At 47.4% G+C, this 20,509-nt stretch overlaps 1 protein-coding gene across 4 annotated transcripts in view; it reads left to right on the top strand.

Moving 5' to 3' along the window:
- Positions 1-10,962, top strand: part of LOC146049715 (uncharacterized) — a 65,549-nt gene extending 54,587 nt beyond the window's left edge. For all 4 annotated transcript variants that reach the window (XM_083166311.1, XM_083166312.1, XM_083166314.1 and 1 more), the window contains 4 exons: positions 268-648; positions 2,560-2,757; positions 4,669-4,748; positions 9,477-10,962. In XM_083166311.1, the coding sequence (XP_083022437.1) occupies positions 268-648; positions 2,560-2,757; positions 4,669-4,748; positions 9,477-9,617 (800 nt within the window). In that variant the 3' untranslated portion in view covers positions 9,618-10,962. The remainder of the gene's footprint in view (positions 1-267; positions 649-2,559; positions 2,758-4,668; positions 4,749-9,476) is intronic.
- The last annotated feature ends 9,547 nt before the right edge of the window (positions 10,963-20,509 follow it).

Genomic DNA, 20,509 nt, shown 5'->3' on the forward strand with positions numbered 1-20,509 from the left:
AAAAATATATTAAATTGACTTGAATAAAGAAAGGGGTAAAATGATACCACAGCAGTGGTGATGTGATGGATGGAAGTGCTCTGTGCAGATGGGCCTTACAGACCTGGCATTCCCACAATGGGCAAAATGTAACGGCATCCGAGTTCCGCAGCCGTGCGAGACAGAAGAGGGCAGGCTGTGCCAGCGGGGCGCATATTAATATTGGACAGGGTGCGGCTCTCTGCTGCAGTATGTATGTACTTTGTAATGACTTGTGTCCCTTTCCAGGTATGGCATTGGATTCATCCTCTGAACACTACATATCTGTATCTGCCACAGAGGGAGAGAATGTGACCCTGTCTGTGCTAGACGGAGGAAGTACCACAGAGGGAGAGAATGTGACCCTGTCTGTGCTAGACGGAGGATGTAAAGGGTTTCGTGAAATCATGTGGATCAGAGACGATGAGAATGTCTTTGCTATAACGAAACCAGATGGGAAAGTAGAGATTCGGGAGGATTCTTATAAAGGCCGACTGTACGGTTCTAATGATGGCTCTCTAACCATAACTAATGTTACAGCAGAGGACCAGCGAGTCTACAAAGCGACTAGATCTCTATGTGACGAACAATATAGTAGTGATGCCATGAAATATAATGTCAGCGTTTCAGGTGAGTCATTACTACCTATAATCTGTTTCCATGAAACATTTTAGCCACAAACCCCATAAAACCTCCTATAATGTACATTACATGACTGTTTTATCATGTACGCATTAATGATCAGATGAAGTAACTTGGACACCGTAGAATTTCTGATGGAAGAACGATGCTCCTCTTGTAAGACTCCTGCATTACACTATAGTAGGTTATACAGAAAGGTCTTTTGTCATAGTAAGTACAGGTGTCCGCACTAGAAGCTTTGTGCGCCGTTTTGTACTCCCAACGCCTCCCGACTTCAATTGAAGCCACAATGGAAAGACTAAGAGCGGCTGTAATGTTCCACCAGTTATACGCTGTATATATTATTTACAGTCTGCCATACACTAACTATACCTGATGTGTCCAGGTCAGTGGAGGATGATCTGCCAGACACTGACCAGGATAGGGGGAGGTACTGCAGGGATTATTATTGGTGTAGTTCTGTTCCCCCTTTGTATTATTACCCATACGCACTGCTGCCCTCTGACAGACCTGTGTAAGTATTCAGTTACTGTTAGCAGATTCCACACGGTCTTACTGGTCTGGCAGGTATATGGATAGGCCACATTTCGTAGCTCCAGTCTCTGACCAGGAACAATGTACAGACGGAGCCGGGCTCTTCTTTGCAGGGGATGGTGATGGCGACGCCATCCACCACCCACCATCTGTATTTGCGAAAGGGGATGCGCGCGAATGAGATGGGCGCGCGTCCCCTTCCGACGGCTTGTCGCGGTCACCCGGGGTCTCCACCTCCTCCCCGGACCCCGACCCCCCCCCCCCCCAACCCTGTCCGTCTCCCTGAAGCAGAGACAGACAGGGTCCCGGCACACGGAAACTGAGACGCACGAACGGTCACCTGCCGCTGTGTGCTCCCTTCTGCTTGTTGCACCATGGGAACGGTCACCTGCCAGAGTACAGTGATGTCACCTGCCGCTGTATTCTCCCTTCTGCTTGTTGCACCATGGGAACGGTCACCTGCCAGAGTACAGTGATGTCACCTGCCTCTGTATGCTCCCTTCTGCTTGTTGTACCCTGGGAACGGTCACCTGCCAGAGTACAGTGATGTCACCTGCCGCTGTATTCTCCCTTCTGCTTGTTGCACCATGGGAACGGTCACCTGCCAGAGTACAGTGATGTCACCTGCCTCTGTATGCTCCCTTCTGCTTGTTGTACCCTGGGAACGGTCACCTGCTCAGAGTACAGTGATGTCACCTGCCTCTGTATGCTCCCTTCTGCTTGTTGCACCATGGGAACGGTCACCTGCCGCTGTATGCTCCCTTCTGCTTGTTGTACCCTGGGAACGGTCACCTGCCGCTGTATGCTCCCTTCTGCTTGTTGCACCATGGGAACGGTCACCTGCTCAGAGTACAGTGATGTCACCTGCCTCTGTATGCTCCCTTCTGCTTGTTGCACCATGGGAACGGTCACCTGCTCAGAGTACAGTGATGTCACCTGCCTCTGTATGCTCCCTTCTGCTTGTTGCACCATGGGAATGGTCACCTGCCGCTGTATGCTCCCTTCTGCTTGATACACGGTGGGAACGGTCACCTGCCGCTGTATGCTCCCTTCTGCTTGTTGCACCATGGGAACGGTCACCTGCCGCTGTATGCTCCCTTCTGCTTGATACACGGTGGGAACGGTCACCTGCTGCTGTATGCTCCCTTCTGCTTGATACACTCTGGGAAGAGCAGTGGTGGGCACAGATAAGACTTGATTTACTATAGCAGCCAATCAAATTCTGTCTATCTATTGCATACTAGTAAATGAAAGACACTGGTTGCTATGGGCAACATCACTTTGGGATTCCTAGGTAATCTGAGCAGCTACTCGGCAAACTGTTTGAACTATTATTAATGTTTGGTATAACTTTTTCCAATGCAGCCGTGGTACCTGATATAACCCGTGAAGCCTCCACTCTGGATCCCTGCAATGTGACCTGCAGAATAAAAGGAGCACATGTGACTCTCACCTGCGGAGTTAATAGCACTTCTATACGTGAGCTGTATAACCCAGAGACCTGCAGTGTTACACCCAATGCAGACTGCAGCCACTGTATCCCGGGGAGATCCAGCAAGACAGGTAATAATGAGATGTGTGTCAGGGTCCAGTGTCACTAATGCCCCATACACATGGTTTCATTTGGTCTATTTTTCTATTTGATTTTGGTTATATAAACAAAATAGAATAGAAATTGAACGATTTTCAGCCGCATTCAAGGCTGAATTGATCTCGAAATCCTGCGGCATCGAAATTGAATAGAAAATTAGACTGTGCGGGCAAGACTCTATAATACAGATCTGTACCATATACTGTAGTCCACATCAAATGCTTTTCACTTGCCGATTTCAATCCCAATTGAACCAGGATGGAATCGCAAGCAAAATTGCACAGTGTGACCACCCCTTTAGCCACACCAGTGGCGTAGCTACTATGTGGCAGACCCCGCGGCGGCTTGGAGGAGCAGCGCCACTGTCAGGCACCACTGACTCCAATTGATGTGCGGCTCTGCACTCCTTGCTCCCTGCTGCCTAGGCTGACAGCCGCGGCCACCTGGGCAGTATAGCAGAAGAGGACCGACGGCGCAGCTGTCCAATAGCATTTGAAAAAGCAGCCTGCAGCTCAGTCACTGGGTGAGCGTGCAGGCTGCTTTGAAGAAGGAGGCGCGGTGGGGGCAGGGTGCTAGCTGCCCCCCCCCAGGCCAGTGCAATGTAACTGTTTGGGGCCGCGCTGTGCTTACACATACCTGTGAAGTATTGCAGCATGTGCTCCTCTGACAGCCGCTTAGGGATGGAGCAGTCGGGTCAGAGTCACAGCGCACTTGCAGCCAAGAGACTCCAAGAGCCTACACAGCAGTTTTGGCCAACCAGCCCTTTTCCTGGGACCAGCCACCAATGAGCTTAGAACCCATGCAGGCTGGCCCCTCCCCTCTTGTGTCACTCACAACCTCCTCCCGGGAAGCTTTGAACCTGCTGCTCCCTCCCTTCTCCACCCATTACAGGAGCTGCTGGGCTGGCCTGGGTGAGTGCTTTGGGGATATCCCATAATGGTTATGTTATAAACATGGGTACTTGTTTCCTAGCACGGCGCCCGTGCTTTTGATTATGTCAATCGCAAGCGCAAAAATCGCGTCCATCGCATGCCAACCAAATCGCATGCAATGCGATCAACGTGATTTTTACATTGAAATCAATGTAAATTGGTTCCTGAGAAGAACCAATGTCACATTGATTTCAATGTAAAGACCACCCAAACACCATTTTGTAATAACCCCCCCCCCCATGTTTAAAATGGTCCCCCATTATTAACGCCACCCCACTATTGACGCAAACCTGAAGCATGGCGAGCGCAGCGGTACCGGTACGCGTCCTCCGACCTTTCCATACCCCCACTATCCACGTCGGCGTGGAGTTGATTTTATAAAGTGTGGCGAGTTCAGCGAGCCACCGAGCCCGAAGCGTGGCAAGCGGACGCGCATAACTTCACAGGTATACGCCTCCCCTCGCTGCGCTCGCCACGCTTTAGAAAATCAATTCCATGCCGACGTGGATAGTGGGGGTATGAAAAGGTCGGAGGACGCGTACCGCTGCGCTCGCCACGCTTCGGGTTGGCGTCAATAGTGGGGTGGCGTTAACAATGGGTCTTGGGGAGATGTTCAGTTGAAATGCTCTGCGCCAATTTATACCCCTTTTAGATTGTTATGGTGGGATCTTGATTCCGGCACTTCTACATTAAACTCTGGTCGCCCTCTGTATAATTGCTGAGATGGACGACCCGATTTGTAAACTTTGATGCTTTCACCCTGGGTCGACATGTCGGCAACCGGGCAATTACCCGGGTCCGAGGCGTGATGTGAAAGCGGTATTAAGTACATTATAATTCTGTGTTCAATAGAATCTGGTTGTAATGGTCCTGTGTAGATTCCCTGTAACCTGAGTGGAGATTCCGTCTATCTATTGAGTTCCGTTAATAAATGCGTATTTTCTATTTCAGATGGTCACACAGTCTGGATCATTGTTGGGGTGTACCTTGTGTTGGCAATATGTATTGTGCTGTGCTGCCACTGTGAGAAGGTATGTATTTAGTCCCTGTCCTGTTAGTATTTTTCTCCTCATATCAGTGTTGGTGCTTTTTATCCCTGTATGAGGTAAGAGAATATACAAGTGATGGATAGTTTATGATAACTGTATAAACATTGGACCACATTTAGGAAATCTACTCCTTTAATTATACACAGGTAAAGCTACACTTCCCCTAATCCAGGTGATTGGCGGAGGCTGTGTACTTGTATAGAAAGTCTGACATGGGATTGCTGCATACTGAGAGCTGGAGTGTATTTTAAGCTCCTTGTAGAGCATGTTATGTATCCACGGAGCACAGCAGAATCCGCTTTATTGGCCATGTATACTAGGTGCTGGATTTGGATTGCTGTGCAGCAGCCGTCTAGGTAACAGTTCCACACTGACAGTACAGATGTACAGAACACATACAGGTATAGGCTAGATGCACCCTAGGGATTATAGACACAGGGAACACATACCCGCTAAGCAGCACAGCACCTAGGCAGCCATCAGCGCTGCCACTGGTCACCGCTGCAGCCAGGCAGGCAACAGTTAAGCAGAGACAGTACAGATATAGGTATCTATGCAGTGTTTAAGACAGGGGAGACACAGGGGTACATATGGCTGAGTGGCGCAGTTCCTAGGCATGGGGGAAATTTTTGGAAAAAATTCCCAAAGAACGATACTGCGCTAGTTGTTTGAGCAGCCCTGTAGTAATGGGTAGTTACTGCGGAGGTATTTGCTGTAAGGCAAGAAATTACTGGGCGCTTGAAGGGAGGGGGTAAGTAAAGGAGTTAATGGACTGAGAATTGAGGGAATAAAGTTTAAGAATAGAAGATTGAATAGTAAGAAAAAATAAATAATAAAAATAAATAAATAAAAAATTGAATAAATAAAAAACACAATAAAAATAAATAACATAAGATTGTGCGCTTATGTTTACACTCTTTTGAGTGGTTATTTTGTAGGAGGCAGCAGTCCAGTGTATGTAGCTAACTGTGCTAGTCTAGCCCTGGCATCTAACCTGGTAACAGGGGAAGGCAGCGGCGTATCGCCGGTCTGTGTCTTCCGTGGGCGGCTTCCGGTGACGTCACTTTCGTACGGGACTTGCAGCGTGTAGCTGGGGGTGAGCAGTGAGGCACCCATTGATAGCTGTCATGCTCCTCTTCCAAACCAACGCGTTTCACATACAACAGGATGCTTTTTCAAGGATGGTCTGGTTAAAAACAATTTTTTTATTTATAGAGACTTTATTGATAAAAACGGAAGTTGTCACTGACAGGTGACTTCCATTATGGCGGCATCCTCATGGTTTGGATTATCCATTGGAAATGGGGTATTTTTGTTATTCCCATTTAATAAATAAATAAACAGATAAAAATAAAAAATGAAGATAAGATATAAGAATAAGATTTGAAAAGTATTAGAAGGCAGAGTTTATTTGCTCAGAGTGGCAAGGGATTGCTGAAGAAGATGGATGGGAAATGGGGAAGGGAAGCTGAGTGTTTTTTATTTTTTATTTTATCTTCATGGGAATACAAAACGTTAAACCACATTGGAGAGGAGAAGACCTAGTCACATCCTTAAAAAAATCAGAAACAAAATGGATGTTCCTGTTGGACACCCTAGAGCCAAAAGGACTCAATATAGACATTGAACTAAAAGTCTTCCTGTAAAATAAAAAATAAAAAACTCAGCCGCCCTTCCCCATTTCCCATCCATCTTCTTCAGCAATCCCTTGCCACTCTGAGCAAATAAACTCTGCCTTCTAATACTTTTCAAATCTTATACTTATATCTTATCTTCATTTTTTATTTTTATCTGTTTATTTTTTATTTTTATTATTTTTTAGTTTTATTTTTATTTATATATTTTTTCTTTAGTTATTTTTATTATTATTTATTACTTTTTATCTTTATTTTTATTTTTATGCGCAAAAATGGGAATAACAAAAATACCCCATTTCCAATGGATTATCCAAACCATGAGGGTGCCGCCATAACAGAAGTCACCTGTCAGTGACAACTTCCGTTTTTATCAATAAAGTCTCTATAAATAAAAAAATCGTTTTTAACCAGACCATCCTTGAAAAAGCATCCTGTTGGATGTGAAACGCGTTGGTTGGAAGAGGAGCAGAACAGCTATCAAGGGGTGCCTCACTGCTCACCCCCAGCTACACGCCTCAAGTCCCGTACGAAAGTCACGTCACCGGAAGCCGCCGCACACGGAAGACACAGACCGGCGATACGCCGCTGCCTTCCCCTGTTACCAGGTTAGATGCCAGGGCTAGACTAGCACAGTCATGCTGCTTTCAGACCGCATAACTGGCTTTGACCCTGTATTTGAAAACGTTTCCAAAACGGGTCTGCCAGATAAAACCCCTTTCACACCGCAGCTCTTAAACGGTATATTACCGTTTAAGTGCCGATTTTTTGACACTGGCAGACCCGTTTTTGGAAACTTTCCAAATACAGGGTCAAAGCCAGTGCAGCCTTCAGCCCCCCGCGCCGACACTCCCCGCGCGCGTGCCGACGACCCCCCGCGCGCCGACGACCCCCCGCGCGCCGACGACCCCCCGCGCGCCGACGACCCCCCGCGCGCCGACGACCCCCCGAGCGCCGACGACCCCGCGCGCGTGCCGACGACCCCCCCGCGCGCGTGCCGACGACCCCCCCGTCGACCTACCCCCCCCGCTCGTCGACCTACCCCCCCCGCTCGTCGACCTACCCCCCCGCTCGTCGACCTACCCCCGTTGTGGATCCCGGTACTGCAGTTCTGTATTGTCGGAAGCACTTATGAAAAAAAGTGTCTTTCAGAAAATGGCTGCCCCATAGGAAAACCTGTTTAAAAAAACTGTCTTTCGTATGGGGCAGCCATTTTCCAAAAGTCACTTTTCTTATAAGAAAAGTGACTTTTGGAAAATGGCTGCCCCCATACGAAAGACAGTTTTTTTAAACAGGTTTTCCTATGGGGCAGCCATTTTCTGAAAGACACTTTTTTTTCCATAAGTGCTTCCGACCATACAGAACTGCAGTGCCGGGATCCACAACAGAGGTACCGGCTGCACGGGGGTAGGTCGACACGGGGGGGGGGGGGTGTCGACACGCGCGGGGGGGGGGGGCGGGGCGGCTCCAGTGCTGTGAATATTTAATGAGCACTCATTAAATATTCACTGTGCTGAATTTAGGACCCAGCTCATTGGCTGGGTCCTAAATACCGTTTCAGAACCCAATTTTGAGCCTAAAATACCGGTTCTGAAACGGGTAGGACCCTGCATTTTAACCGGTTAGAAAAAACGGTATTTTCTAACCGGTTAAGTGGTCCTGCACCTTTCAGACCGCACAGATTACCGTTTTAAAACGGTAAAAAAACGGCAATATACCGTTTACAAAGTGCGGTCTGAAAGGGGCATTAGCTACATACACTGGACTGCTGCCTCCTACAAAATAACCACTCAAAAGAGTGTAACTATAAGCGCACAATCTTAGGTTATTTATTTTTATTTTTATTGTGTTTTATTTTTTATTTTTATTTATTAAATTTTTTTTTTTCTTACTATTCAATCTTCTATTCTTAAACTTTATTCCCTCAATTCTCAGTCCATTAACTCCTTTACTTACCCTCTCCCCTCCCCCTCCCTTCAAGCGCCCAGTAATTTCTTGCCTTACAGCAAATACCTCCGCAGTTCCTAGGCAGCCATTAGCGGCACCATCTTGATCATGCTGCTCAGCCCACGGGCAGCAGTAGGAGGGCTCAACAGCCCATCTCCACTACAGTCCTCTACAGGATGGATCCTAAGGCTATAGGGGGAAGGGGTGGGGGGAAGGGGATGGTCAGTGTGTCATGGCCCTGGCTGGGGGGAGAGGGGGAAGGATAGTCAGTCAGTGAGACCGCAGGAGTTTGGGCCATTACTGGGCTGAGGACCACCGTCTCTACACTCGATGCAGGAGCTATTCCTCCTCCTCCTCCTCTAGGGCCTCCTCCATTGTACCCGGAGCGAGTGGGGGGGGGGGGGGCTGGCGGGCTCCCTTGGATCTCGGCCGGGGGCTTCTTCTGATGCAACAAACAGGGCTACAAGTTACAAGCTGATTGGCTGGGTTTTTGTAATGTTTTATTCAGGTTCAACACAATAACAAAAGCATCTGTCAAGCAATATACAAATGGATGTTGATGAAGTTGGCAATATAAAGAACATTGGTGTTACTGTACATATAAATCGCAGTGCATATTGGATAAGAAGTCAATGACTTTACCCCCCACAGTACATGGTGATGGCTAACAAGCCTGCAATAAATGAGGCCTTATGGTTATACCTCGGCTGCTCATGGTTTACAAGAACTTACAAGCGAAACCAAGAGCACAAAAGTCCCCAGTGTTCCCACCAACCATGGCTGGCCTTCCAGACTGACAGGTAGCCACTGGAACTGGCTTATCTGCTTTATATATGGTTTGGTCCTACACTTCTAAGAATCCACTGGACTCCACAGTTGGGGTCTGTACGACCAGTCCGTCAAAGCCAGTGGCATATCCAAGCAATAGGCAGCTGTCTCCACAGTAATTACTGTAAATCTGTCATTTATATATGTTTTATTGGGAGAGTATTGTGCTCATATGTAAGTGTTGTCTTGTTAAAGTTGTGGGGCGCTTATATTAAACTGTATTGTCTGCTGCGTTGTACTAGTGCCAGCGTACAAACCCCATGTTAACCTGTGAGATACCTAATGTCTCTTTGTTCTATAGTTTACACCATTCCAGTTTACAAGAGAGACCAACTACAAGAAAGAGCAACTACACCAGCTGGAATCAGATTGGCCGGTGACAGAGGATACAAGATTGCAAACATTTATGGAAAATGAACATGAACTGCAGAGAATTTGCTAACGCAAATGGTAGCTATGCAGGATGAGATCAGTCGCAAAAACTGTGATTTCCACGGTCCACTGTGCGCAACATCCATATTTGTAAACGCCAACTTTGGCACATCATCACCGTTGTACACCTAATTTGGTCCCAAAACCAGGTATGCACAGCCTTCTGGGCCTACATCCCTTTTTACGCAGCAAGGCAAATTTCCGACCGATTTTGGTGCTGCGCCTCCGTCTGCGCATCAGACCAATCTCTCTCTCTCTCCCCCCTTTTGCTCAGTATTTGGAGATTCATTAGCCAGCACTTCTCCCGAAGAATCTCCTCCAAGCTATTTTATGAAAAACTATTTTGCGTTTTGCACTGTAATGCAGCAGCACTTTATGTATAACAGGGGTCATCAGGCACCAGTTCCTAGAGACCTGGTATAAGGACATATTGACAAACACTGGGCTACAATTTGTTTATACACCACGTGTGTTTACACCAAATGTCTAAATCAGGTGACCAGCCTGGTTCTTCATCATTGGCACTCCGTCTGTTACAGGACTACACTTCCCAGGGTGCCTTGCCACATTTCAGATACATTTCAGATATTTTGCCATGCTAAAACAGTGGCAGAACATGCTGGGAAGTGTAGTTACATACCAGCTTCAGGGCTAAGATCATACACCATACATCGTGGCCTTAGCAAAAACTCGTTTTTTGCAATGCACTAACGCAACACTTCTTTGTTATGACTAATGTGTCCGTTATTCTGTAAAAAGTTTTGTAATGTATTAATGGCCCCCCTAAGTGTGAGGATTTCCTACACAATAGACATGATTATGGTTCACTCACAAAGCAAAGTCTCTCTCTAATGGACAAAACCATGTGCACTGCAGGTGGGGCGGATGTAACATGTGCAGAGAGAATTAGATTTGGGTGAGTTATCTTGTTTCTGTGCAGGGTAAATACTGACTGCTTTATTTTTGCACTGCAATATAGATCTCACTTTGAAGTAAAACCCCACCCAAATCTAATTCTCTCTGCACAAGTTACATCTGCCCCACCTGCAGTGCACATGGTTTTGTCTATCTAAGAAGTATTTTGTCAGAAAGAATGAACTAGAATAACCCCCAATGTGTTTTTGACTTAAGACAAAGATTTTAAGAAGTTTTATTACTTGAACAAAACTTTTTTTTATATTCTTTGAATAAAAAGGAAAACTGCTGTTATTTTTATTGATCGATTTGTAAGCTGGAGAGCAAGGCCCTCATACCTTCGACTGTCTGTAAATTATTTTATATCACTGTATCCTATTTGTAAACTGCAACAGAATTTGCTGCGCTATATAAGAAACTGTGAATAAATAATATTTGTATATGGTATTATTGTACTCCTATCATGGAATGTGAACCGTCCCTTTATGATGACACTGCCTTAAAAACTGGAAACACAATCTCATGTCTGATAGGGCATGTATGTATGTATGTATGTATGTATGTATGTATGTATGTGTGCAGTTTCTTTCAGTAGATCCTATCAAAGATCCAAGGACAGGTACTTGCAAAAGAACAAGAGAGAAACGCACCAATGAGCCAGATATAAACAACACTTTTACTTAAAACAATGCTCACATACATGGGGGTTTAGGATAAAATGCTTGCCAGCCACATCAAACAATGATCACTGCATGAGATGAACCACAGGTGTATCAAGGGAAGACCCCGCTCAGCCGCCGACAAGAAGTACCACAAACTCGGTGCTCTCATAGAATACAGCCGGACATGCACGATCACCGGTGGAAGGAAGATGTCACTGCGTCGGACCAAGTTAACCATGCCCCGCTTTAGACTAGGCACTAGGCAGCTTTAGACATCTGCCAGCCACTGGAGGGCGCCCCTTCAGCCCAACATGCCACACACCCCTGGTACTAGTCCGAAGACCTCTGTGGTGAGTGTTACCCGGGGACCCCTTAGAGGGCAAGATGGTGGTGACAGTGGTGTCCCTGCACAGACTGGATGCTACTGTGCGGCTGTGTCAATGCCCCTGTAACGAACCGGTAAAAGATGGCACCTGAGTCTTGATCTGGGGACGGCAACAGCTTCTGCGGTCTTCACAGCCCTTTTGGTTGAGGAGATCCTATGGCAGGAGATGAAACACCCCGGGAGAGGCCCACAAAAGAGTAGCACAGTCTAGCAGCGATAAAGATTTATGGACCGGTCGCTGCAATGCATATACACACACGTGCAAATATCGCGAAAGATTCAATGTATAAACAATCGCTTTAAAACATTTAATTAATCAGTGACCACTTCAGTATGTATCAATTGCTAAACTGCAGCGGTAATAGCAGACCATACCAACAGACATCGAAGAGAGGACGGTGGCAAATATAACAACATCATAATAAGAAAGAGAAAAGACATTTGAAAAGAGGAAAGATATTACGTCACAAAGACACTGTACCAGTATATATAAATGACAGTCACTTGGAATGCCCGCCAGATGGCGCTAGTCTCTGCCTTAAGCAAAAGTTACTGACTCAGAAACGGTCCTGCAAAGGAAGATCCTCACAAGTAAAGAATTAGGCCCTAGCTTAATGTGCACACTACTCCGGGGTCCACAGGGAAAACTAATAATAAACGGTTCTCACAACGGAGGGACAGGCAAATTCCCTTTGCGGGTATCCCCGTTATAAACGCACCACAGGCTGTAGAATTATCCTCTAGATCAAAGGCTTTTGCAGGGGAAGCCTCAGAGAGGGGTTCTCCTCTTGCTTCCAGGATTGGAAGTGTCCCAGAGCCTCAGATGTGCTTGGGGTGAAGGTGGCTGAAGGCCTCAGGGCCACAGAAGGGACAGGGGGTAGGCAGTGCCCCAGTAGCTGGGGTTCTCACGGACAGTTTCTATGAGGGCTGCAGGGGTGCGGCGCAACTAGGGCACAAACGGTGTCCCGGTAGCTGGGGGTACCTTAAGGCAGTCCGGACTGGGGCATCAGGGGTGCAGACAGGATGATATTGGATGCCTGTATAAGCTGCCGCTGCCAGCTCCTGCCGGTCCCAACTCTGGCTGGCTCCCTCTGTGGCGGCTGCAGACTACTTCCTTGGCGTGGGGGTGACCCGGGTCCTCCAGTCTTCTTACTGCTGGGCTCCGGTGCTTTACGCCTTCCTTGGGCTGCGCCGCGTCTCTCACTTCTCCCGGCCGGCCTCCCGCTGTCAATCACCGCCGGAGACACTTCAGGAACTGGGCCGGGTGATGCGCGGTCTGCAGTCTTCTCCCGGCGCCTGCTGTGCACTGCGCTGCCATCTGGTCAGGTACTTCTCTCCTCAGCAGCATGCTGGTGTCCACACCTCCCACTTCCTGTCACGCTGCTCACTCGTCCCACACTCTCCTCTCCTGCTAGTGACCTCTGACTAGAGATGGGTCGTTAGCGAACGAAGCGAATCTTTTGACCGGATCCAATGAAAGAACGAGTGAGCCGCCGATCCCAAAAAGGTGATCCGTTGTTCTTTTACTTTCAGTTTCGTTTTTAATTACAATGCACTTTCCTGATCTCAGCACTGCCACCTGTGGCAGCTGAGATGTACTGACTCTGGAGACTGAGTCCAATGCTGCTACTGCAAGTAAAAGAAAGAATAAGAATAATAAGGCTGCTGCTGCTAGGGATGGCCATCGGAGCAGACGCCATCGATGGCGATTCTGCACCCAGCCATTGATCAGTGTTTTACTCGGTTATGTATGTTCTTATTTGTTCAGCTCAATGTTTGTTTGTTTTTTGGGACCAGGATCCCTCCTGCAAAGCCCAGATGAGTGCTGCTGGGTCCTAATGCTGACAGGACTGTTTAACCCCTCACAGCCCTGGTAAAATTGAAGGGGTCTTTTAGGCAGCTGTGACTGCCATGAGGGGCATAAGAGCCTAAACCAGGGGGTCACCACTGCAGTGGGGTGCCACACTGCCACTGGGCCACCAGGGCATGTCACACCATAAAACTGCTGCTACAGCAAACATTGCCAGTATAAATATTAGTAATAGCTCCAGTGCCATTTCAACGGGTGCGGCTTGCGCAGAGCAGGACCAGAGCACTGCGGGTGCATTTTCCCTGTTTCCTGCTTTTCCCTGCATGCTGTAATCGCTATTACTTTGCACAAGGCACTCCTCAGCGGTGTGGTAGATGGAGGGAACCCTTAGCAGCATTGACAGCAAGTCAAAAGCGCAAAGTAATGCTCCTTGAGTGTTTTAGCTCTGTGTGTTTGTGTGTGTGTGTGTGTGTGTGTGTGTGTGTGTGTGTGTGTGTGTATGTATGTATATATATATATATATATATATATATATATATATGAAATGTAATAGGACTGTCCCCTAGGGGTCAGAACTCGGGGGCGCCGAGTCACAAGTGAGCTTAGCCTGCGGCTGTTCGGTGACCGGGGTAGTTAGTCCCTTGAAAAAATGGAGAGAATGCAAAAAAGTTGAACAGCGCAATAGTTTTGAGAATTGATATGACAATTTATTTAATAACAATACGTATATAAAAAATAATAAAGGTACAATGATAAAAACTATGGTTGTAAAATAACAATAGATGGTTGGCGGGTATAAAATAAGGGGGTCCCCCTGCAAATGGAATGGAGCTGGAGAGTCCGTTCCTATATTTCCCTTGGATTAAGTTGATGAAAACATATATAGTTACCACCCTTGATGGGTATGGAATGTCCTCGTCCGAGTGTCCACTTATCGGCCCAGGTTGGCACAAATTACCGATGGTGGGATGTTGGAAATATGCTCGGATGCTCCAAGGATAGATATTAATAGGTATATTACCAAATGCTGGTCCTTTTAATGGAGACGCGAGGAAACAATGTCCTTTGGTGGTATTTGTAAATCCAGGGAATGGTTCGGGCTGCAATCCAGGATGGTGAGGGTAAATGCAGGGGGGGATGGGTTCCCCAGTAGCTCCCTAATGTATGTATGTGTGTGTATATAACTATTAGTGATTCATCGCACCTTAAGGGTGCTCTGCCCCCTTAACCTGTGAGCACTCATAGCGCAGACATGTGGGTGCTGGCAGGGGAGGATGAAGCGGATGAGGAAGAAAGTGGGATTTGTTCTAAGGGCAACGCTCTGTGGCTGTCGTGGAGAGGGGGAGGAGTTTTGTGCAACAGGGGTAGAAAACGCAGGTTCCACGGGCGGTGGCTGTGTTCTAGGAGGGGACCTCCGATGGTACTCTTTACTTAGAACGGCGCCCACGATTTTGATCGTGGGCATCGTTAGTAAAAAATCGTGGCCATCTCGGGCATTGAATGCACTAAAAAATCGGGTGCGATGCGACCGACGCGATGCCCGCGATTTCCCATAGGGAACAATGTTAAATGTCTCAATTGACCCAATTTTCCTGTTCAATGCCTCAATTGACCCGATTTTTCCATAGGAAACAATGTTAAATGGCCCACAGAGGCCAAATAGGCACCCTGAAGTGTGAAATGGCCCCCACAATTGTTAACGCCACCCCACGATCAACGTGAACCCGAAGCGTGGCGAGCGCAGCGGTACGCGTCCTACGACCTTTTCATACCCCCACTATCCACGTCGGCGTGGACTTGAGAATAGAAAGTGTGGCGAGCCACCGAGCCCGAAGCGTGGCGAGGGGACGCGGACAGCTGCGCTCGCCACGCTTCGGGCTCGGTGGCTCGCTGCGCTCGCCACGCTTTCTATTCTCAACTCCACGCCGACGTGGATAGTGGGGGTATGAAAAGGTCGTAGGACGCATACCGCCGCCCCTCGCGGGCTCACTGCGCTCGCCACGCTTCGGGTTGACGTTGATCGTGGGGTGGCGTTAACAATTGTGGGGGCCATTTCACACTTCAGGTTGCCTATTTGGCCTCTGTGGCCCATTTAACATTGTTTCCTATGGAAAAATCGGGTCAATTGAGGCATTGAACAGGAAAATTGGGTCAATTGAGACATTTAACATTGTTCCCTATGGGAAATCGCGGGCATCACGTCGGTCGCATCGCACACGATGGAGAACTAGATGGTTTACCTCCATCGATGGCAGAGGCAAACTGATTGGTGATGGTTTTTTTTTTTTTGGTTTTCAAATTGTGGATTGCAGAAGTGAGGGGGAAGGCTATTGCGGAGGGATGTGACAGTGGCGGGTGAGCACCATAACGCCGACCATAGTCAGGCACTCACCGCGCACACATGTCTGGACCCCACACAAAGTGTTGTTGTCGAGCCGCCGCTGTCTGGGAAGGCCAGTGAGAGGGTGGGTATGTGTGTCAAGCCTTTGGTGTGTGAACGGAAAAAAGGGGGTAAAACTGTCTCTAGGACAGTTATACGGGCGCTACTTAGGGCTCCTTTTTCAAAACGAGCAGCAGCTACAAAAGGGGGTTGTCAGTCCCCTATGTAAACCAATAGCTAGAAAAAAGAAGCTGCGCTTTGAGCAAGGAACATAAATATGTCACACAGCGTGCCGAATTGGTGTTTGAAAAATGGTAATAAATTTAATACACAATAAACAATCTACATACATAAATATGAAAATAAAATATGGACAATATGATGATAAATTGATTAAAAACAATTTCTCATAGCTTGTTAGCTGGGTTAGGCACCCCTAATTGTTTCCTCCCAGTTGGAATCCTGTTCCAGAAGTATGGACTATGTGCACCAAAGTTATTAGGACAGTTTTTTATGTGACCACTCACGATTCCGAGGAAAGTCCTGCGCTGAATTGCAGAAATGAGTAATAACCCTCTGGAGTAATGTCTCTGGCTCTTTGTCCTGTTGATGGGCCAAATGCTGTTGTTGGCAGTGGGTACCAAGATCCTGGTTCAGGATTTAAATTTTGTAATCCACAAGTTGGAGGATGGATATGGAGGGGTGTCCTTGGCTGCCGCGTTTTGCTGGGGTACTCCCAGCTTTTTCAAAGGTTTGAAAAAGCTGGGAGTACCCCAGCGACACGCGTTCCGTGCAAAGGCAAAAGGTGTCTTCAATGCCAACAGAGGCATGTAAGGTAAATTCGAAGAGGCCTCTGGACCGTAGCTCCAGCGCAGCTGCATCAAAGGTTTATATATAAAGGTTTTCACCCACCCCGAGACATCCTTGTGGGGGGAGGTCGGCTGTTGCACTTCAGTCAGATGTGGGATGCCTTGTGCCTAGATTCCTGGTTCAGGATTCTTATTTCGCAAGGCTACAGACTGGAGTTCGACAGACCGCCTCTCCAGAGATATTTCCGGTCATATCTTCTGGCAGCTGTGAAGGACCAGGTGATCCTTCAACAGGCAATTCAAAGACTGGTCCAATCCCTGGTAATTGTACCCGTCCCAGTACAGGAAAGAGGTCTGGGGCATTACTCTAACCTGTTTGTGGTACCGGTACGGCTGACCCTGAATTTGAAGTCCTTGAACCCCTACCTGAGGGCGTTCAAATTCAGGGCGGAGTCATTACAAGCGGTTATCACAAGTTTGGAGGAAAGAGAGTTCCTTGCTTCCCTGGACGTGAAGGATGCCTACATTCACAGTCCGGTTTGGCCCCCACACCAAGCATACCTAAGGTTTGCCCTAAGGGACGGTCGTTTTCAGTTCCAGGCCTTGCCCTTCGGACTGTCTACAGTTCTGCGCATTTTCACAAAGGTAAAGGCGGAAATTATGTTTCGACTCAGGACACAAGGGATAAACCTCATCCCACACCTGGACGACCTACTAATAAAAACTTGGTCGGAGGAAAGATTGATAAACACAATTAATCTTACCAGGCAAGTGCTATCAGACTGCAGCTTGATTTTAAATCTACCAAAGTCCTCATTGGTTCCAAGTCAGTGTCTTCAGTTCCTGGGGATGATTCTAGACATGGTAGAACAGAAGGTGTTCCTCCCGGGGGACAAACTGGCAGCACTTCAACAGCTGATAGCGGAAGTACTTGCTCTGCACCAAATATCAGTCCATCTGTGCATCAGGTTACTGGGATGTTTCGTTCCAGAATTTTCCAATTTAATGTGCTGAATGGTCCGGCTCTCACCTCCACATGTACAGGAGGGTACGTCTGTTGTCTCAAGCCAAGCTGTCTCTTCAGTGGTGGCTTCAGTCTCCCAACCTGTTGGTGGGCCGGAGTTTCAGGATTTCAGGACTGGACCCTCCTCACGACGGACGCCATTTTACTGGGTTGGGGAGCAGGGACACAAGGGGTACACTTCCAGGGCAAGTGGTCCCTCTGGGAATCCAAATTTACACTAAACCATTTGGAATTGAGAGCTGTGTACTATGCTCTTCTGCAAGCTTATTCTCTTCTAAAGGGCCAAGCGATACAGGTCCAGTCGGACAAGGCAACAACTGTTGCCTATATCAACAGACCGGGAGGAACAAAGAGCAAAGCATGCATGAGATAAGTAACCAAAATACTTTCGTGGGCGGAACATCATGCGAGGGTGATCTCGGCCATTTTTATCCCCGAAGTGGACAACTGGGAAGCGGACTTCCTTAGTCGACATGAACACCAGCCCAGAGAATATGGCTCGAATCCCGAAGTGTTTGCTCACATTGCAGTTCTGTGGGGAACTCAACAGACTCAACAAGAAGGTCGACCGATATTATTCAAGGACCAGGGATCCTCAGGCAGTGTACCTCTTAAAGGTCTTAAAGAAAATTCAAAGTCAAAGAGTAGAGATGATTCTGGTGGTACCAGACAGGCCTCAAAAGGCATGGTATGCAGATCTTCAACCCATGATAGTCAAAGATCCTTAGCGTCTACCTCTCAGAAAATACATACTCTTGCAAGGCCCATTAGTCTACCAGGACTTAAGGTGGCTTTGTTTAACGGCCTGGAGGTTGAGCCGCAGAATTTAGCCCAAAAAGGTCTACATGCCTCAGTAATCCATACCATGATCCAGAATTTTAAACGGGTCTACTTCCTGCAGTTTCTTCAGGCAAGTTTGGAATTGGGTAAGTAAACAAGACATTTTTCCTCCAGCTCACTGAGTAGTATTAGTAACCAATCTTGAACACTACATGATAATAGAATTCAGAGATATTGGTTCCATATACCTGCGCAGGTGTATGAAATGCCCCCAAGCCACGTCAAGGCTTCTCTGTATATTGGGGGTCCCTAGCGCTATATCTAGGTGCAGGGTGCGGCACCCCAAAAACCATCATAAGCTAGGAAGCCCAGTGCGGCATGCCAGTGAGATACTATAGCATTAATAATTAGTGATAGGAAGCCAAAGCTATATATAGAGAGAGAGAGAAAATTTAAAATGGAATGCAATTAAAATAAGAGAGAGATAGTGTTAGTGAGGGAAAAGTGTTAATAGAATGTAAGGGCATGCTGCACTAAAGCCACCCAGCCCAACCAGTCCAGGGGCACCGCACCCCACACCACCGTTACCCTAAATTGGGTCTACGATTAACCAACAAGGAGCCACATGATAATGGCTCCTTACTTGATATATCCAAACTAAGAGCTACCTACCTTGGAGCAACCCCAGACTACTCCATGTGGCATATCAGGACCCACATCTCCTCCTAATATGGTCTCCCTTCTGCCGCTAACAACATACATACAGATAGTGGTAGATGCTCAATTAGTGCAGTAATATTACTCAGTTGCATGAGGGAGAGGTTAATATTGAGTAAGTAAACAAGACATTCCCCCCCCCCCCCCCCAGCTCACTGAATAGTATTAGTAACCAATCTTGAACACTACAAGATAATAGAATTCAGAGATATTGGTTACATATAAGTTTGGAATTGGACCTATGTCTGGGATCCTTTTAAAGGTTGAGAGTTTGGCCCTGTCCATATTCTTCCAAAAGAAGTTGGCAGTTTTGCCTGAAGTCCAGACATTTCTCCAAGGGGTTCTGCATATTCAACACCCCTCCCCCCCCCCCCCCCCTCCTTTGTGCCGCCTATGGCACACTGGGAATTGGACATGGTATTGATGTTTCTACAGTCATCCTGGTTTGAGCCCCTGGAAACAACTGAGGTGAAGTACCTCACGTGGAATACTGTGGTACTATTGGCTCTGGCTTCGGCTAGAAGGGTGTCCGAATTGGTAGCATTGTCGTGCAAGAGCCTGTATTTTGTTTTTCACAAAGATGCGGTTGAGCTTAGAACATGTCAGCATTTCCTGCTGAAGGTGGTTTCGGCATTTCATATGAACCAACCCATTGCAGTTCCTTCTAGTACTGCTCATCCTGGGATTCCTGAATCCTTGGATGTTGTTCGAACTCTTTAAGGCATATGCTGGAGTTTTTCTGCATCTGAACTGTTTAGTTATGTTGTTACCTGTTACCAATGTTTTGACAAAGATTTATCTTAAGATTTAAATTTTTTTTTTTTTAATTTTTTTTTTAATCCATTTGGTGACATGCTGGGAAATTTTTCAGGCTACACTGCATGCCACTGACATGTAGGTGTGAGCCGTCGTTGTTCCCCCACACCCACAATGAGAACACGCTGCGCCCCCACCCCCCCGGGTCGAGATTGCCTGGAAGCTCGAACACCCAGACACTTGAGCGCCTGAATATGCCTAAGCACCCCAACCAATACCTTAGTACTCGAGCTTGCCTGAACGCAATCAAATACCTGAGCTCCCAAACATCCAAGCGCACCCAAACTCACCCGAGTGCGGTCAAACGAGTCCAAGCTCCCAAATACCCAAATGCGCCTAAGTGTCTGAACTCTACAGAGCCTGCGAATGCTCCCAAACCCCCAAGTGTGTAAATGGGCCGAACACTCTAATACATGAGCACCTGAATCCCTGAGCACCAAAGCACGTGACCGTGCCCAAATATCTAAGCATCCGAATGCGCCAGACTCTCCCGAACACCCAAACGACAGATCTTTAGCTACAACTTCTGATTTTCCATGCGGCAGGAAAGATCAAAGATCTGCCGGAGTGAGCATTGGATCCTGGTAAAAATCCTGATAAAAAT

The sequence above is a fragment of the Crinia signifera genome, chromosome 12 (assembly GCF_055691185.1).
Source record: "Crinia signifera chromosome 12, ASM5569118v1, whole genome shotgun sequence".
NCBI lineage: Eukaryota > Metazoa > Chordata > Amphibia > Anura > Myobatrachidae > Crinia > Crinia signifera.